Source organism: Drosophila albomicans, chromosome 2R (assembly GCF_009650485.2).
Source record: "Drosophila albomicans strain 15112-1751.03 chromosome 2R, ASM965048v2, whole genome shotgun sequence".
NCBI lineage: Eukaryota > Metazoa > Arthropoda > Insecta > Diptera > Drosophilidae > Drosophila > Drosophila albomicans.
In genome coordinates, this window is record NC_047631.2 from 17,980,508 (window position 1) to 17,998,755 (window position 18,248).

General features: G+C 39.9%; 5 protein-coding genes and 1 long non-coding RNA gene across 10 annotated transcripts; 2 read left to right on the plus strand and 4 right to left on the minus strand.

The window, feature by feature from the left end:
• Positions 1-35: 35 nt before the first annotated feature.
• LOC117576067 (mitochondrial pyruvate carrier 1) lies at positions 36-1,705 on the minus strand. Of its 3 annotated transcripts, none has more exons than XM_034260602.2 (4): positions 1,553-1,705; positions 1,180-1,270; positions 903-1,118; positions 36-657 (listed from the first exon to the last, which is right to left on the minus strand). In XM_034260602.2, exons 3-4 carry the CDS (start codon positions 1,069-1,071, stop codon positions 500-502), a joined length of 327 nt encoding a protein of 108 aa, XP_034116493.1. In that variant the 5' UTR covers positions 1,072-1,118; positions 1,180-1,270; positions 1,553-1,705; the 3' UTR covers positions 36-499. The 3 variants fall into 3 exon arrangements, with proteins under 3 accessions (XP_034116493.1, XP_051863982.1, XP_034116492.1); XM_052008022.1 differs by having other exon boundaries at positions 903-1,096; positions 1,553-1,702; XM_034260601.2 differs by lacking the exon at positions 1,553-1,705 and having other exon boundaries at positions 903-1,096; positions 1,180-1,406.
• Positions 1,706-2,374: 669 nt separating this feature from the next.
• Positions 2,375-2,879, plus strand: LOC117576068 (uncharacterized). The gene has a single exon (XM_034260603.2). It carries the CDS (start codon positions 2,406-2,408, stop codon positions 2,697-2,699), a length of 294 nt encoding a protein of 97 aa, XP_034116494.1. The 5' UTR covers positions 2,375-2,405; the 3' UTR covers positions 2,700-2,879.
• A 10-nt stretch (positions 2,880-2,889) lies between these two features.
• LOC117576064 (S-phase kinase-associated protein 2) lies at positions 2,890-5,179 on the minus strand. Its single transcript, XM_034260599.2, has 5 exons — positions 4,991-5,179; positions 3,817-4,756; positions 3,352-3,757; positions 3,133-3,292; positions 2,890-3,076 (listed from the first exon to the last, which is right to left on the minus strand). Exons 1-5 carry the CDS (start codon positions 5,047-5,049, stop codon positions 2,890-2,892), a joined length of 1,752 nt encoding a protein of 583 aa, XP_034116490.1. The 5' UTR covers positions 5,050-5,179.
• Positions 5,180-5,211: 32 nt separating this feature from the next.
• On the plus strand, positions 5,212-7,166 carry LOC117576066 (uncharacterized). The gene is made up of 3 exons (XM_034260600.2): positions 5,212-5,428; positions 5,626-5,852; positions 6,305-7,166. Exons 1-3 carry the CDS (start codon positions 5,337-5,339, stop codon positions 6,763-6,765), a joined length of 780 nt encoding a protein of 259 aa, XP_034116491.1. The 5' UTR covers positions 5,212-5,336; the 3' UTR covers positions 6,766-7,166.
• A 1,756-nt stretch (positions 7,167-8,922) lies between these two features.
• LOC117575156 (uncharacterized) lies at positions 8,923-10,300 on the minus strand. Of its 3 annotated transcripts, none has more exons than XR_007955282.1 (3): positions 10,040-10,300; positions 9,809-9,863; positions 8,923-9,718 (listed from the first exon to the last, which is right to left on the minus strand). It is a non-coding gene; the product is annotated as an uncharacterized LOC117575156 (long non-coding RNA). The 3 variants fall into 3 exon arrangements; XR_007955283.1 differs by having other exon boundaries at positions 9,809-9,983; XR_007955281.1 differs by having other exon boundaries at positions 9,809-10,300.
• A 3,473-nt stretch (positions 10,301-13,773) lies between these two features.
• Positions 13,774-15,109, minus strand: LOC117575431 (Krueppel-like factor 5). The gene is made up of 2 exons (XM_052006770.1): positions 14,316-15,109; positions 13,774-14,244 (listed from the first exon to the last, which is right to left on the minus strand). The coding sequence occupies exons 1-2, from the start codon at positions 15,010-15,012 to the stop codon at positions 14,006-14,008; spliced, it is 936 nt and encodes a 311-aa protein (XP_051862730.1). The 5' UTR covers positions 15,013-15,109; the 3' UTR covers positions 13,774-14,005.
• Between the last annotated feature and the right edge of the window lie 3,139 nt (positions 15,110-18,248).

The following is an 18,248-nucleotide window of genomic DNA, read 5'->3' on the forward strand; positions in this document are numbered from 1 at the left end:
CATTTGTTTCTATATCAAATTTCAAGGCAAGATACTCTCTTGATGACTTATTTATTCAACAATTGTACTGAAAAGTTATTGCACGTAAAATTTGGGAAAATCGGATTCTTTTTTGTTTAATAGAAGTGAATGAAAAGCGTGGACTCCATTTGAACACAACATCGTCGTAGACACGCCTCGTCACGTTTCTGAATCGGATTAGAGTTGGGAATAAAAAATGGCCAAGTCCAGATAAAGTAGCACCCATAAAGTAGTGTATGGCCAATTTTCGTTGAGATTCAGCCAATTTGATGATGCGGATAGATAATAACAGAATATTACAATGGCAGTGCAATAATGATGATGTTGATGATGATATTTCCATTGTTGCGTGTCTCTGCAGCAGATTTTGCCGTCATCATTAGTTGTGTCATTTGTTGCGCCTCGTTAGTTGTGCAAATATTGAAAATGGCATCGCACGCTGAATCTCAACTGGGAGGGTAGTGTCGTATGTCTACGTCTACGCCTCGGCCTGTTGGGTTCGCTGATAATTGAGGAATCGCAATCCTTGGAAGGCTTGTGCCGAAGCATTTGTGGCATGGCATGCGAAGAGCAACCAATTCCTGGGCTGCACTTTGTACGCGAATCGCATAAAGATGCACGAATAGAGCGTCAGGGCTGGGAAAGTAAAAAAGAATAGGTTAAATTAATCTGTGTATATTAAATAAAGCCACTTGGGCCTTATCAGCATACATTTTGGCGGCTCGTGTCGCTTTATCTAGCTTATCAAGAGTGTCGGACCATGATTAGCATAGAATCGTAAACTATGAAACTGCGTGTGCTGATAACGCGTTAGATCTCTATACTGGAAAGTTTCACAGCTGCCGAACTGGTTTTTGCGAATATCGACACTCGAGACTTACCTAATGTCATTTTGCCAGAGATAAACTTGGGGCTCTTTTGCGTATCAGCAATTGCCGCAATCGGGATGCCCCAATTGGCCACTGGACCCCAGAAATGGGTGCTCATAAAATAATTCCGCCACTCCTTGGCAGAATTGGCGGAGGTGGACATTGTGCGTCTGACCGACATGATGATTGTTGTGCGATTGACAGTGCTGAAACGTATGATTGAGAAAGCTCATGATTAGTGTTATTTGCTTAATTCCATGAAACTACTATTGAAAGCTCAAGGTCTTACAGGTTGTTTGCCTTATGATCTGGAGGTTGTTGTTGTTCTTGGCGTTGTTAGTTGCTCCACTCGTTATTGATTTTCCTGGGGTATAGCGTTTCTTCAGAGAGTTTTGTACACAAAGATTTGAAATTACAAACAAACGAAAGTTATGTAAATGTAATGTTGATAAGAGAATACTATACGCAGCAAACGAATTCTAACTTTCTGTTTCTGAGCTTTCTTAAAGCTGTTTTATTTAACATCTGAGGCGCAGTGTGACCACAAGCTGAATTTATAAAACACATCGTTCGATGCCAAAGAAATATACCAGAATTCAGAAACCATGATAATTGTTTCGAAGGAGCGCAATATTTCAAATAGCAAATATATTTTTGCTCACCTCTTATAATCCTCTTTCCACTGATCCGATTAGCGTAAACAGATTTTTAATTAAAAAAAAATTAAAATCAAAACAGCACAGTCTCATAACTTCTTCTGAACACAAAAATCTAATAATAATAAAAAAGTAGTGCCAATAAATGTTGTGTATTTGACATTTGAATTTGGTTAAGATATGGCAACGCCGACTTAAAGATTTTTTTTAATTTTTGAAAGTAGGTATATCTGTTTATTAAAGTAATCCAAAAACTACAATATTATAACAACGAAGTTAATATAATGAAGCATTTGTTAGACAACTTTATATTAGACATAATTATACCATATAGTCTAGTATTTATTTGACATGGTCACCCTATAGTGCTTAAATGTTGTGGCGCGCATTATCAATAATTTCAAAAGATTTAAATGTACTGATAAATGATAAAGGCTTGATTTATAGTGATTTGTTGAATTATCAATAATTTTGAATATGCTATAAAAGTTTAAACGCCTTTTATTTTCACAATTATGTGTACATTAATTTTAGCATTCGATTTTGAAATAAAGTACATGGAATATACAACCGATATAAAATTACAGGAAATAGGAAACAGAAAATATGCTAAAGAATTATTGGACAAAGTTGCAAAACTTATGTAATATTTGATGTGTTGTTTCCTCGTTTCCGCCTCTTGAAAGATGCTTTCTAGTTTGTTTCTGCGAATTGAGTCAGCCAAGTTGTAAACATTGCATCTATGTAATTGCTGAAAGCATTTTCAGGTTCTCGATTGCACTTGACTTGACTTATCAATGCAGCAAGGCAACTATAAAAGACCAAGATGGCCCAACAGCCTTTTATCAGTAACAGTAAAATGAAACTTCAGCTTACAATCAGTTTGGTTATCTTGGCAGTTTGCTGCTACGCCAATGCCTATGATGGCGACGGTCAGCCAGGTTGCAAAACGCAGGAAGAGCTTGATATTGGTATCTTCCGTGATACTTGGGATGCCACGTCCTACTGGAAGTGTAGCGAGCTCAACGAGCCTGCAGCCAAGTTCCGTTGCCCCAGTGAGACGGCCTTTATGGATAGCCTTAAAGATTGCGTGATCTGGGATGACTGGCAGTGGGAGAAACCGGTGGCACCACTAAGTGAGGTTGATGCATAAACGAGAGGAAACACTTTCTTCTTCTTCGACGACGATACGAGGAGTATTACATAGTTGAAACGTGACATTTAATTATTGTCATTTTGAATTGAATATATGTAAAAAAACAGCGCTAAGCGACTTTTTAACGCATTAGTGAATTAGGATGGACAAATGTAGTCTCTAGATGTGTTTGTGGAAGGATGTTTTTCTAATCGCGTGTGCGAATACCCCAAATGGAGGTGCGACGTGTACCAACCGTTGGGCGTCCCACCGAGCTGTGTATGAACTTATTGATGCCAATCTTGGGCATTTGCTTCTCCAGAACTTCCATGGCGGCTTCCGAAAGCATACCAAAGATATCCAGATAGGTGAGAGATGACATGTTTTTAAGTTCTCTGTGAAGACAAAGTATTAAACTTGCTGTTTGCTAGGGATGATGGGTATAACTTACATAAAATTCGTGGCGGGGATGAGGTAACAACGGGAGACGGACAAATACTCGAGACTGGTGAATTTCATAATCGTAGCAAGTGCTGCCGGCGTCAGGCTGTTGCAATCCGAAAGATCCAATTCAAGCAGCTGTTTACAGCGTTTGTGTAAAGTGAGGACATCTATGGGAGAGAGGAATTATGTATTAAAGATGCCAACTAATATCGTTTAAGTAACTTACGGGAGTCGAAGAGCACGCGACGACATCCGGCCGCATTAAGGCGAATTATGTTTGGGGAAACGTGGGTGACCAAAGCAGTGACTGCATCAGCACTAAGATCAGTCCATGAAATGTTCAGACTGTTGAGTTTGGAGAGCGATTCCATCATCAGTCGCACACTGCTGGCATTAAGGCCACTGGCCATGGACAGATTGAGTGTTTCCAGCGATGTGTTTTGTGCAATCTCAAAGCAAATCTCATCATTGAGCTCAGCATGCTCGAGACTGAGCTTCTTGAGTTGACGGCAATGTGTGAGCAATGTTTGCAACGAGATGAGGGAAATGGAAGCCAGACTCAAGTCCAAGTATTGCAGTCGCGAGTGAAAGTCAACAGCAGCTGGCGAGTAACTAAAAGCAGGATCTTGAATCTAAGGTAAAGAAAAGGAAATTAGTTTAAGAATTGATAAAGAGTTAAACTATCACTTACATCAGCTTGCGCTAGACGCAACACCGGGATGCTGCGTCGCACAACGTGCTCCAGGCCAGACGGACGAATGGTACGCAGTCCCAAATCCAAGCGTGTCCACAGCGTCTCATCACGCGCACAGCAGTTGAAGCGGCGACAAACGGTGGCGATGCGCAACAATGCCTTCTTCGGCAGCCACCTGAAGATGTCCAGCAGTATCTCATCGGACAGCTGTTCAAAGTAATTGATCCCGCTGCTAATGTGAGCACTCATCGCTGGGGTGCGATACACAAAGAAGTTTTGAGTGGGCACCAGGCGTGGCACTGGCGTTGGCTTCTTTTGCTGTCGCAGCAACGCTTGTTTGCTGGTCGAAGGCAGCAAGCTAAGAGGTGTCTGCTGTTGTGGTTGTTGCGGTGGCGGTGGCAGCAACGTTTGCTGTGGCGCCTCGCTTTGCTGGTTGCACGTCACTGTGGCCAGCGGATTGCGTGTGCGTTTACTGGGCGAATTCGAATTGCTGCCCGCTGGACTCTCGTTGTTGGCCAAAGCAGTGCGCTTCGCTTGTGACAAGGATAACAGACGCTGCTCTTGGCTATCTTCGTTGCACAGCTCAACCAGGGTACTGTTGTTGTGGTCCCCAGTGGAATTGAGACTGAGGCGCGACTGTTGCTGGTGTTGATGCAACATGCGCGCTGCAATTGTAGCACAGGGCGTTGTTTCATTGGAGTTCTCATCGCTGGTGGCGCTGACTGCCAAAGCAATCGCGGACATGGCCGAGGAGCTACTCTCTTCTGAATCGAGCATGCCAATGCCCATCTCCTCGAGCGCCTCGTATGTGAGCACAGAGGGCGATGAAGTGTATTCGTAGATCGAAGACGACGTCGACGCCGTAGACGACGACGGCGCAGCTTTTGACGTTGTCGCCCCGATGCCGACTGCGCTGTTCTTACTCGACGAGCGTTTTCTGTAACGGGGAGGAAGTGAGGGGAGTTGTTTTATTCATTACTTAAAGCAAAAGTGCTCGGCATGCAATTGGCGGGTCAAGCACCTTTCAATTAAAAGCTGCCCCCGTTTTTTTGATCGTTTGCATTGCATGTGACGTCACTGCGCGCAATTCGCGCCTTTTGCTTGCCGGGCACATTGCAATGGGGGTTTTCGCATGCTTGCATTTATGCAATTGTTATATACATTTATTTACCTGGATACTGGACATAGATTTTCAATGTTTTCGGCTCCTCTGTGCTTGCGGCTGCTCATATTTATTGCGAAATTTCTCTTTTCTTCACGCACAAATTACGCGCTATTTTTGTATGCAGCGTTGCCATATGTTAGTAGCCAACATTTCAATTGCGGCAGCGTTGCCATTTCGTGCGCAGTCTATGTCGAGTTGTACAGCACTACGCGCTTGTCAACACTTGTGCAATTCAGTGGGAAAACACAACAACAAAATCATCGAAAATACAGGAAAATCGTATTTTGAAGCAGCAGCAACAAAAATAGTGAGAGTGAAGCAATAATTCGAAATAAAATCAAGCATCCTGCAAATGAATCAAAATTGTTTTGAGTTAGAGGAGCGTGATAACAACGATAAAGACGACGACGGCGTTCAGCGCCGCAGCAGCACAACTTTCGCAAGGTAAAAGACTACAGAGACAGTGTACACAAGGGTCGCTTTTGTTGCTGTTTTGTTGTTGTTGCACTTTCTTTGTTGACTGTGCGCATAGTGATGAAGTACTATGTGGGGGAGCAATGACACAGCAGCTCTTTGTTGCATCTTATCAGTTCGCACCTTAAGTCTTTTGATAGTGAACTGATTAAGCATCTACCTTGCAGATCCGCCAAGATGAGCATACGAACGCGAGCCCTGGTGTTCTCCACATTCTTTGGCAGCTGTTTGGCCATAGGATTGCTGCTAGTGAGCGTGACAACCAATCATTGGGTGCGCGCTTATCCGCGACGCATTAACTCTACCGAGGCCAAAGGCGACGTTAACTTCGGCCTCTTCTACGGCAGCCAGTACTTGAATCTGGGCATTGGTGAGCGCTGTCATCCGCTTGAAGGTTAGTTATGCAAATATATACAGTATAACGTCGTTAATTGCACATAATTGCGCATCCAATATAATTGCATAAAATTGTATTTCCGGTTAGATTTCCGGTTTTTTGCATCATTTTTGAGTCATCCGATTTTGGTTAAAATTCCAACAGCTATTAAATAGCGCCACCTATAGGGCATCGATCAATTCTTTTTATGAGAAACGCCCAACAGTTATATAGCGCCACCTACCGGGCGCGATCGATTTTTAAAGGAAAAGTTGCAGTTAAACGCACAACTGCTGTTAAGTTGTCGCTTTAATCATATCTCCAAAAATATTGTGACTGCGCATCGGTTTAAAATAAAAATAAACTCGACACTTGCATCATTATTTGTGTTAGAAATTTTGTGTGCAATTATCGACATTATACTGTACCAATTAGCACCTCTTAGTTCATTTGGCATTTCTTCTTTGCAGTTTATTCATTCATTCGCACCGAGCATGGCGATAACAGTTTCTGGCTTTGGCTGATCACCACCCTGGGCACCGGACTCGGCCTCTTGGCTTGTGCTGTGGCTGCCATAGCTGCTGTGCTAAAGTCGGCATCGGCTGCCAAGAAAGGCGGCACTATGGTGCTGCTCTTGGCCTCCAACATTTCGGCAGCTTGCGCACAGATTGTTGCCTTTGTGGCCTGGCTGGTGCAGTTTTATCAGTATCTCATACACAATGTGCTCTTGACGGAGCACCAGAAACAGCATTGGACCAGCACAGGATTGGCTAGTCTGGGCTACAGCTTCTATTTGGTTGTAATATCCACAATTGTGGTACTCATTAACATCATCATATTGCTGTATGCTAAGAGACGTGAGCATCGCGATCGTCATCGCTTAGAGCCGCTGAGCAAAGACAAGAACCAGGCGGCCATAATGCTTTATTAGCCAAGAATTAGGCGGAATATATTATCCTCAAGTAACCTCAAGAAGAAACAAAAAAATGTTCGATCAAACGATGAGGGACAATAATCTCAGCGGCCCACATGTCGGTGCCTTACTTAAAGATGCCCTTTGAATGCCACATGACAAATATCGAATGTAATCCTTATTTATATATATATGTAAACAAATGAATCTTCAAGTTAAACCTTATCATTTTCATAGTTTGTAAGTCTTTATTTCCAAATGTACCACGTTGAAGTCAAGTCTGATACGCATTTTGATAGCACATTCAAACTTGATAGAACAAATGCACGATACAATTTTGATAAATATTCTTGTATTGACATAAGTATTTGAAATGTTATTTACCTTTTGCATTTTTATACATACTCGAATCTATTTTATATACTCGTTTATATACACTTTGCTACAAGCTGCTATTTATTACAGCTACTTATAGTATGTTTTATAATCATACAAATAAAAGAATAGTCATTGTTAAGATATACAACAATATAGCTGCCTTTGTTTCTTTGTTTAAAGATGGGGATATAAATATATTATTGGTTTTTTTTATTGAGATATGAGAAATTTGTTGGCTTTTTATACCCGCTATCCAAAGGTTAGAGGGGTACAATAACTTTATGTTTTTTTAACTTTATCTCCAACCCCATAAAGTATAAATATTCTTAATCAGCATCAACAGACGAGACGTTTTAGCCATGTCCATCTGCCTGGATCTCAGAGACTATGAGAGATAGAGCTATAACTTTTTCCGACAGCACTTCTTATTCTTATGATCAAGTTCGTTTTTGATTTTTGCCACGTCCACTTCTGCCCCACAAATCAATAAAAATAGAATTGTAAGCGTAAGCGAGACTCACGATTTTTGGTATATATTACCCAACTATTTTCGTTATGAATCCTGAAAATTTGGTTACGATCAGATAAAACTGTAGAAGTTATTTATGAAACTATTTTATATGGTAAAAAATGTATGCTGCCGCAGGTCTTAGAAGTTTTCGATGACAATCTGGTATATTTTTAATGTAGTAGTATATACAAATTCGGGGGTAAGTTAGTATATTGTTGGTATAATTTGAGAATAATTCGGCACTGTTTAGCTTTTATTGAAAATGGGAAGCGGGTATCTCACATTCGAGCACACCCAATTTTACTTGATTTTATTTGGTATTGGTTGTTGTTTATGTATTTGAATATTTTTTGCTTAAAGTAAAGTAAGTCCAATTATTTCACTCTTGGCATAAATGTTTTGACATTAAATGTCAAAAAATAGATTGGTTTTTTAAATAAATTTTTGTGAATTAAAATTAATATTTATGTTTATTTAAAATGTATACAACATAGATTTTCCGCTTTGCAACAATTTTGCAAATTTATCTGTTGTATATATGTATTTTTTATTATCAACAGTAAAACAAGTTAATTTTTTTAATTAAATGTTTGATCATATCATATCAAAGTTGAAAATTAAACGTAAAAAGTTTTGCTTGAGAAGCTGAAATTATGATTATTCATTTAGTTTATTTGACCAACTACAAATATTATAAGATTTTGGTTAAACCTTAAATTACATTTTGTTTAGCAAAATCATAGAATCGTAAAAATTACTGTACGTTATATTAAAAGTTGTATTTGATTAAAATGCTGTAAGAGCCAAGTTTCAAATCTCTATTTTAAAGGTTTCCTTAATAAGAAGTAATTAAGTTTTCATTATTTATGTGTTGCTGCTGATGCGACTAATAGATTTTCTATAGAATATCCTTCAGCGTTAATTAAAATATAACAACTTGTATGGATGGCAGCTGTGTGGCAGTTGACTTTAGTTCCCCACGGGAAATGGAAGCGGACAGTAGCACACGCTACACCGCGGGGCAACATCCGTGCCACAAAAATTATAATGAATAAAAAAATAGAAAAGGGAAGAAAAGTCGAAGAAGAAGGCATTTGAGAAAGGAAAGCAGTCTGTGTGGCAGCATATTGATGAATTGCTCAATAGTTTTGACTTTTACCAAATGTCACAACAATTTCCTCATTGTAATTATAACGTTCCAACTAATTGCTGAACACAGAACAGGACCACACCATGGGCATTAAAATCCAAAGTGTCATCGCATTGCAGTTTTGCAAACAAATCAATTATCTTTTTTCACTTTTTTCTCGTTTTCTTTTTATTTGCTTGTAACTTGTGCGAGATGTTCTTTCCGTCTTCTTCCTTCTTTTTTTTGAGGACCCCTGACTGATGGCTGATGTTTGTTTCCTTGGTAGACCCAATTTGTATGTGGCTTTGTTTTCGCACTGCGTCAGCCACTTCCTCAGTTTTCTTCCTATATCAATTCCTATTCGATTACACAGAGGACCCACACATAGGGTCCTGCTTCCGAGCCAATTATGTCATCATTAGTTTTGATTAGTTTGTTGTCTCCTGTTGATGGGAAACTGCACAACAGATACCTCACCTAGGTTTGTTTTGTGGATGGATTCTCGGGCACTTCCGGCACCACCTACTGGTTTACCTTTTGGCACAGTTGGGCGCTGCCTGGATGTTTGTTTTGGTCGATATCTGGTTTGATATGAATGCAATTGAAATTGCAATTGCATAATAAACAAATCGATGATGAACGTCTTTTTAATTAAGGGGATATTACGAAGGTCTGTCATCCCATAGCTGACAAACTCATTTCGCAACGGAAACTGCAACTGCAATAGTGTGTGTGTGTGTGTGTGTGTGTGAGTGTTTATGTATCTGCATCTGTGGTTTTTATCTGACCAAAAACAGATTAGGACTTCACCTTGTGCCATCTGTGACGGATCTTTCACGTTACGCAGAGTTGTGCAAGTCCAATTCCCGGCGTTAGGATACGCTTCGCAATTGCGTACATTTGCATGATGAGATAATGGAAAGAAATGCTCATTAGTCGTTTGGCAGCGAGGACTAAGGGAAGTGAGATTAGAGTGCAGACAATCGACTTATTATGAGTGTTTATGCAGATAAACTCATCGTTTAGCGTGTGTCGGGACATACCCACTTTTCCGCCTAGGATTAGACGAGACTCTTGGAAAATACGATTGATAAGTAGCTGGAAAATGAAAAAATGTTGAGCAATGAACAATGTCTCTGAATGTCCATAGCGTGTGGCCTGTACAAATATAATTAGCGGGAAAGTCTCATAATCGGAACGAGCTCACAAAATATTCCACTACAATACTATATATAATACGTAATACAAATATGAGATTGAATAGAAATACCAACATGTTAGCCACACACGTTGTTGTCATTCAAAACAAATCCACTTCTTTTACACGAATTTGTCTCTAGTTTGTATCGTTGTTTCTTCTTTTTATTTTTTAGTGGACCACTTTCCCCTGTGTGTGAAAGCATTTCCAGCAAACCGCAAAACATGCGAGCCAAAGAAAGCCAACAAGAGAGGGCCAGACAGTATGTCGTCGTCTCCTATGCTGCTGTAGCTGACCAATAAATTTCCCAATTAAATGGATCCTCTGACACTTTGTTTAAAACGTCAGCGCACGGGCAACAGCTTCTACGACTACTGCGTCTACCTCCTGCCAGCCCCTGGGTGCGTTTCTGTGTGTGTGTGTGTGTGTGTCTATGAAATAGGGGATGAGGGTTGTTCCTCGAGGGGTTGAAACCCGTCGACGCACTTTGCTTGGCCGAGCGAACTGGCGCTGTGAAAGGTAGCAATTGATACCCAACTCTCTGCAACTCCATTTTTTATTTTCATGCACAGCTCTTTTTCTGTTTCTTTAGTTTTCTTTCTTTCATTTTTTGCACTTCTCATTCAATTGCTCCCACTGTTCGGTTGCGTTGCGAAATTATAGCCCGTATATTTCTCTATTAGTGGACAAAAGACATTTCAATTTCTCGGCCAGACTCGTTGTGTGGCCCTGCAACGAAGTGCATGAAGTCTCATTCTGTTGCTCGAGGTGATCCTGATTCTCGTCCTTTTAGTTGGCAATTATCTAGTTGCGAAATTTATGGACCACCCGACGACTTTTGTTTGGCCTTTTTGTGGTCATGAATGGCAGATAGGCTAGTGCCTCCTACATCGCAATTGTTCCAAGACTGATGTCAGCCTGTTATGGATGGCCAAACTACTTTCTTGTTAGGAAGTGACTTTACTTTCGATATATTGTTCCGCAAACAATGCTCTCTTCTTTCTTGACTTTTATTCTGCTGTAATTACATTCTTGTGTCAATTCAAATTCTTGTGAATTCTCACGTCGATTGAGAAGTTGCGTAACGATCCAAATCTACATCGTATTTTGGATGAGAAATAATAGTATTTTGGTTTCTTGGTATCTCACTCTTATTTTAAGTGTACTATTAAATGTATGTATATGTATTAAAAAATGAATTTAAGAGTCTCAATGCAGTATTATATATAAATAGAGCTAATAAATTATTTTTGCCCATAAATTGGGGATTCTATGAATAATAAATTGTGTGGAAATGCTTTGTGCACATTATTTTAAAATTTATTTGTTGTTTTTATTTGTAAAGTTGAGTAATATAATTTATTTTCAAGTACTAAAGTTGCATAAGTAAATAAGGCTTGTTTAAGATCGCAAAGGAATTTTGGAAATAATAATTACAATAAAACCTACATTTTTTTTTAGTTTGAGTCAGTTGTAATTTTAAATAAAATGAAAAATATTAACCATATTATTATTAACATTTACGTTAACTACTTAAGTTTGTATGTCAATCTATTTACATACATCAGCGAATTTTTAAATGGCATACATTATAATTTGTACCATTTTTTAGAACACATAACTAACGGTTATTGTACTAAATATTAAAAAAAACTAATTTTTTATGTAAGTTAGGTATTTCTTAATGCAATAAAAGTAAATTTGAGATGTTATGTTGAGCGGTTTTTTTGGTGTTCTATTTTTTTTGAAAGAATTTTTGAAATAAAAAGTAGCTCATTAAACGCTACAACAAAAGGATTCATATAGGGCTGACGATTTAAAAATGATGACATTAACATATTAAATTATGGACTTAGGTTTATACGAAAAATCGTATTAGGGTCTTACACATTTTTCAATTATGAGACACTAAAAGATAAACTTAATAATTTTGACATATTTTAAATGTTAGTATGGGAATGAGTAATTTCTTCTTAATTTCTTTTGAACTTGTTCAATATTTGATCTAAGGGTGATGTTTATTTTTATCCCAACAAATTTATATCCATAAATGCGACGTGATAGCAAACATCTTCAATTTGAGTGATGTCCAGGTTTTCTTCATATGCGTTTTGTTATACCCCATAAATTAGCAGTTGTCAATGTGATTGACATAAATACACAAGTCTATATAGGACTATTTATTTGAAATTGTACAAGAGAGAGTTTTCTTAGGGAATTTAGCTTTCCCACACTTGAGAAAAGAAGAGATTCTATTCTGTTGAATCGCGCAAAGAGTGAAATTAATTGCCAGCAATTAAAGGACAATACGGGGCAAATATCGATATCGACTGTGCTGACGAAAAGCATATCATCTTGAAAAATTGGTAGTTTCTGTACTTGACGTTGTCTTGCAGCCTCACAAAGTGCAGCCGCTGTGTCTGCTGCAAGTAGAATTACAAGTACTGAAATCAATGGGACACACATTATTAGTTAGATCATTGTGGCACTTGTCGAACAACGACGACACCGTGTCTGCCAGGGAAAAAATGTTCTCAGGCCAGGGGAGGACACAGGTTGAGGCACAGGTAGTTGCAGATATGGTATATGGTATATGGAACCTGCACGCCCCTATCAAGCAACCTTATTGCCATTGTCCGAAGAATAGAGAAATAGAAAAAAAAGATTGTGTAGTGCCCATCGGTCTGCTACGGTTAACGAAATTGCAGCTATTGTGCACACGTAGAAGTCACATTGATATTCGGGATTCGATTTACTCTCGATAATAAATTCCCGCAACAGACATTGTGTCTCCCTCCTAGTTGCTCAGGTGGGCCCACACCTCATTGTCCTTATGAATGACGCAAGCTGTCGTCTGAGTAATGGCAAGGATACGTGAACAATTGCAATGTCAATGCCAAAGAGAGGACTGTGAGAAAACTCCTCTTCCAGATGCAGTCACTCTGTCTCTCTGAACCAAATTAATGGATTTGTTCTGGACGAAAAGTTAAGATCTATTTAACTTGCTGCAAACTAATGGATTTTATTTTGTGGGTTTTCTCAATGAATTTTCGCAGTTAGTTTTGGGCCTTGTGACTTGTGGAAAACGAGTTTGTAACCCTTTGATTTGACACAAATGTGCCGACGAATGCAAACTGCAGATTTCACTTTTGAATTTGCCGGCATGACACGAGCAATTTGCCAAAATGATCTGGTTAGTGGGAAGTGAAAAGTCATTAATGAAATGTGCAAAATGGCCGCAATGCAGAATTATTAACTGAAAGTGGAAACAGATGCAAATGGAAAGCTGAAAAGGCTGCAATATCAAAGATGCAAATTGAATTAAAAGAAATGAATTTGTTTTTAAATTTTTATATTGTTTGTGTGGGTTTTTTTTGTGTAAACATAAATCGTATAATACAGCTCTGAATATTTAACTAGATATTTAAATGTAAATCGTATCATCGGATTTCGTATTGCTATTAACTGCATTTCAGCATTCGTATAATAACTATATAAAAAGTGGTGACAAAATATTCTCTTAAACGCGTAATCGTAATCGTATTGTAAGTGGTATAGTAATGGTATCTCTTAAACAACTATTTGTATGTCTCGCTCTTAACACTCTTAATCGCTTAGCATATGAGAAAGGATCACTTAAGGATTTATTTACACATGTGTGGTGGGAGTTTCTTCGACTGTCTCGTCACGTAGTGGAAGTGTAAATATTCATTAAAAAATAAATAGCTCAATATTTGCATATATCGTCTGCATATCTCTGAGGTAGACTATGTGATTGTACTTGTGTGAGTGTGTAGGTGTATCTGTATGTGTGTGTGTGTGTGTGTATCGATGTGTGTCTGTTTGTGTTGTGCGCCAGTTTGCGCCAGGTACGCCTGAGGTAGAGATAGTTTTGGCCGGCATTAAATTGCTTGTAGTTGCGGTTTCATGATTGAATTGTTCCTTGTTGTTGTTGTGTAGTGTAGTGTAGTGTTGGGCTTGTAGCGTTTTTAAAGCGTGCAAGCGCTTCACAGATCGCTGGCTTAGCTGGGGACTGTCTCGCTTAGTATCCATAGAGATAGGGATACATGGGCATAAAGATAGCCGGTCCCAGTTGGCGCTCTTGCGGCAAATGCGTCTTCATGTGCTTCTTCAGATGATCGCGACGCCCGAACTTCTTGCCACAGGCGCTGCAAGGATACGGCCGCAGACCCGAATGGATGCGCTTGTGCCGTGTGAGCTCCTCGTTGCGTGTAAAGGTTTTGCCGCAGGTTTCCACGTCACATTTGAAAGGTCGCTCGCCTGTAAAGTAAAAGAAAATTAAATTGTAAGTAAGGCATGTCAATTGCGAGTCTGAATAAAGTTTAACTTACCGGTATGAATGCGAATGTGTCCCTTGAGTTGGCCATTGTTGGAGAAGGCAACGTCGCAGTGCGGACACTTGAACTTCTTTGGTCGCTGCTTGCGGGCATTCAGGGCCTTCAGCTGTGCATCCTCGGCCATGACACGAGCATACTCCTGCTCCATCAGTCCCAATGTGAAGGGATCCATGCCAAAGGCAGCAGCCGATGGTGTGTTGGCAGCTGCAGCAGCCGCAGCGGCGGCGGCGTAATATAAATCACTGCTGGGCAAATAGGGAGCTGGCTGTGCGGGCGACAATTGCTGCGGCGCCAACACATTGGATACGGGGAATGCTGGCTGCGGTGTCACATCCAGAAGTGGTGTGGAGGTGCGTGTGTAGCTGCTGCTGTTGTTGAGGCCATCCTCGTAGCTGGACTTGCTGCTGTTGCTGCTCGATGAGGATGAGGATGCGGATGACGAGGATGATGATTCGCGATCGCTATCCTGACCGTAGCAGAAATTGCTGCTGCTGCTGTTGCTGACTGTAGGCAGCTCCGTTTTGATGGTCACACGTTCAGCGGGAGCAGGAGATGGATTGCAGATATCCAACTCGGATTCACGTTCACGTTTCACTGGCCTGGCGGGCGGCGCAGGCGTTTGGCGTTGCGTATCCCAGGGACGGAAAAGACGCGAGTATGTTTGCGGTGGATGCAAGTTAATTGTCGACATTTTTACGTTTACTTCGATTGAAAACCAAAAAATAAAGAACTCAGAAATTTGTTGTACTATGATGTTGGGCGGAACACTTGGCGTGCGTTGTGTGCGTTACAAGATCTCAACTCGAACTGAACTCTCTCGGTCGAGCGACGCACAATTTAAAGAGGTCCTGGCTGGTGCCCAAAAGGTCTACCTAACAGCGGCCTACCTACACGCACTCATACACACACACACAGGCACACACACGCAGACGCTCGCTTCATTCATCGATTTGCTGCCTATCTGTCTGTGAGAGCGAGAGGCACGCTTCAGGGTTGTTTTTTCGCACCGCACAACAATGGCCGCTCACGCAGACTCAAATACACACACACACACACACATGCGGGTTGGTATATAAGGTATGTGTGTGCGATTGTGTGTGTGGCTGTTTGGCAGCAAATCTAATCGCCTCTTGAAATGGCAGCTTCCTTGACTTTCGCTTTTAGTGTGTGTATATTCCCAGCACTATTTATTAGATACATATATATATATACATATATATATTTATATGTAGTATTTCTCCCCATGGGGTGGAACTTTAAGCAAAGTATTCATGATTATGAATTTTACGCTTACCTACCGACAAACCCCCTTATACGCAATTTGATAAAAGTTGTTGTCTCAAAGGCGCAACTGGGCTTGGCTCTCATCCTTGTCCTCGTTCTCGTCCTCATCCTACATCCCTGCCCGCCTGGGCGTGGCAACCCCCCGCCTGTGTGTTAAGCTATAACTTGGTTATCTGTGGGCACTGCTTTTTCTTTCTTTCATTTTTTTTTTTGGTTGATTCGGGCTTGCCCGTAAAACCAAGGGGCTTGCTTTAGCTTCTGCCCTTCTCGGGTGGCAATTTATTATTGAATTAAGTGCTTCTTTCATTCCGTGGGGGTTGTTGTTGGTCTCTCGTCTTTGCGGGCACTTTGTGCTGCTAAACTTGCGCTTTAAATATGCAAAATGTGTATCAAGCGAATACGCATATACATAGAGATTGGAGTAGATGTGCTCTCAAATATTCCTTTTTTTGGGGGGGTTTGAGCTGAGGTTTGAGCATGTAAAATGGTACAGTTGCTTTAAGTTTATTGGGGGATGACACGGATAAATTGTTGGCTACTTTACGGGCTACGAGAGGCGTTTGTCCCAAGGCAATTGTTGATAAATCTCGAGCCCCATTTTGGGGCCAGTTGTCAGTGAGATTGATGGAAATAATGGCGAAAGATACATAAGTATCTTAAAGATTGAAACGAACTAACAGTGGAAAATGGCGCGCTAATCTACAGCGTAGGATTGTCCGCTAGGTAATCCAAATCTAGCTTGGAATAAGGAAATCCATGCCTCCGCTTAAGCTGCCATTAATCACACTGTAATCAAGGCTTAATCCCGATACTAAGATCACACCTAGTCCATTACTTGGCTCAATTCCACATATCATAAGCTAGCATCCCGAAGAATCTGGTCACCTCGTGATTAACCGCATAGAGCCGGATGTATCCTGATCTGCACGCGGATCTGTGAGCGAGGCAGTAACTAATCTAGCTCTGCTTGGCTTATCTGTCTCTGGCATTACGATAAACACGTTGGCACGTTAGTCGCAATCGTGTTGAACTTAGTTTGGTTAGGATGTGTTTTTCCCCTGACCACATCGTCGCCATCTAATGAGGCGCCATGTGCAACATGTGCTGTAATCATGCCGACATCTTCTCATTTGAGTTTATGAAATTTCCTCATTAATCAAAGTGTTGATATGACGCCACATACATAATATACGTACATATATCCACACATCCTTATTGTTATATGCCGCAATGTTTGCTCTAATTATTATGCCAGGTATATGCGTAGTAGATATGGAAATATTCCAGACATTCCATGAATGAACTTTTTGGTTCACCGGCTGGCAACATTTTACTATATTTAATTATTTTATAGCATCTCTTCTTACTATTTATGAGCATTGCATTGTGTTAGGTAGGTGCTACTTTATGACAAGCCGAAGCCGAAGCTGAAGCCGAAGCCGCTTTGGAAATGGGTGGAAAAACCTACGCTCGTTATTTGACAAACACGCTGGGAAAGTCCCAAGCCAAAGCGGTGGTATCAGGCGGCTGCCAAGCCTAAGTGCCAGCCTACGCAAATAAGCTCATGGATTTTTATGATCCAAACCGCGCCTGGCAACCCACCTCCTACCTGATAACACTCGCATACCACTCCTGGTATAGGAGATCCTGTCTCAATCGGCCCGATTTTCAGGCAAAAAGCGCATTTATGAATGAGTCGCTGCTGCTGCTCAAATCGTGAATGAATCTCTCTGGCGTGTAGTCGTTTTATGGCAGGTACTAAAACCACCTACGGGCGCAGCCCTAAAACCCCGACCTAACCCGCAAAGCGTAACCCGGCAAGCGCAGCCCAATCCAATGCACCCGTTGCATTCATTAGCGTTGCGAGAACAAAGCAGTTGCACTTAATCCTAATGATTTCCCTTTTGTTTCTAATGACGCAGCGGTAGGCTTAAGTGGCACCAGCATCTTCAAGATACTTTCTTGTATCTTGTGCTCTACGTAAAATGAGTTGTTCATAGGAATTACGCGAAATACTGCATAACAAACGATTAATGTCAGTATCAGTATTTTAAGATTCCCTTACTGAAGGAAGTCTTATGAGAATATTGTAGATCGTATATAAATATATTTGATTATTCATATCAAATCAATTCTATTTAATAATATCTCAATCGAATATTGTTAACGAAAGAATTTTAGACTTATGTTAAATAATGTAATACAAAGAGATACTTTTTAAATTATTTTACTTCATTTTGAAAGCGATTGTATTTAATATTTGTTAAATGTTTTGTTAACTAAGTTATGGCTATCACTATGAAATAATTTAAGTTAATAACATCTTAAATTAAATTATGTAAAATAGTCAGTATCTTTATTGTTGAGTTAAAAGATTTCTGAACATTTATTAACATAACTAATTTAATAATATAAGATACTTTTTGAAAATAATTTAAATGAAGCTCAATAAATGTTAAATTATGTTTAGTGCGCATAAGTTGATTCTCTTTGAAATCATCTTTTGGTTTATTTAAGACAAAGAATTTCATATTTTAATCGAAATCTGAAAAAATTTAATTTATTGTTGTAAAAAATTATCCACATTGATGCATTGAGTCATCAATATTTAAATTGTATAACTTAAATAAGTTGAATTTATCT

Coding starts and splice junctions, on each gene's coding strand:
- LOC117576067 (XM_034260602.2), bottom strand. CDS start 1,071: ATGTCGGTCAGACGCACAATGTCCACCTCCGCCAATTCTGCCAAGGAG. Junction 658..902: donor CTCTGGCAAAATGACATTAG/GTAAGTCTCGAG, acceptor TTACTTTCCCAG/CCCTGACGCTCTATTCGTGC.
- LOC117576066 (XM_034260600.2), top strand. CDS start 5,337: ATGAATCAAAATTGTTTTGAGTTAGAGGAGCGTGATAACAACGATAAA. Junction 5,429..5,625: donor AGCAGCACAACTTTCGCAAG/GTAAAAGACTAC, acceptor TCTACCTTGCAG/ATCCGCCAAGATGAGCATAC. Junction 5,853..6,304: donor GCGCTGTCATCCGCTTGAAG/GTTAGTTATGCA, acceptor TCTTCTTTGCAG/TTTATTCATTCATTCGCACC.
- LOC117576064 (XM_034260599.2), bottom strand. CDS start 5,049: ATGAGCAGCCGCAAGCACAGAGGAGCCGAAAACATTGAAAATCTATGT. Junction 3,758..3,816: donor TGCGTCTAGCGCAAGCTGAT/GTAAGTGATAGT, acceptor TCTTTACCTTAG/ATTCAAGATCCTGCTTTTAG. Junction 3,293..3,351: donor TCGCGTGCTCTTCGACTCCC/GTAAGTTACTTA, acceptor TCTCTCCCATAG/ATGTCCTCACTTTACACAAA.
- LOC117575431 (XM_052006770.1), bottom strand. CDS start 15,012: ATGTCGACAATTAACTTGCATCCACCGCAAACATACTCGCGTCTTTTC. Junction 14,245..14,315: donor ACACATTCGCATTCATACCG/GTAAGTTAAACT, acceptor TTTACTTTACAG/GCGAGCGACCTTTCAAATGT.
- LOC117576068 (XM_034260603.2), top strand. CDS start 2,406: ATGAAACTTCAGCTTACAATCAGTTTGGTTATCTTGGCAGTTTGCTGC.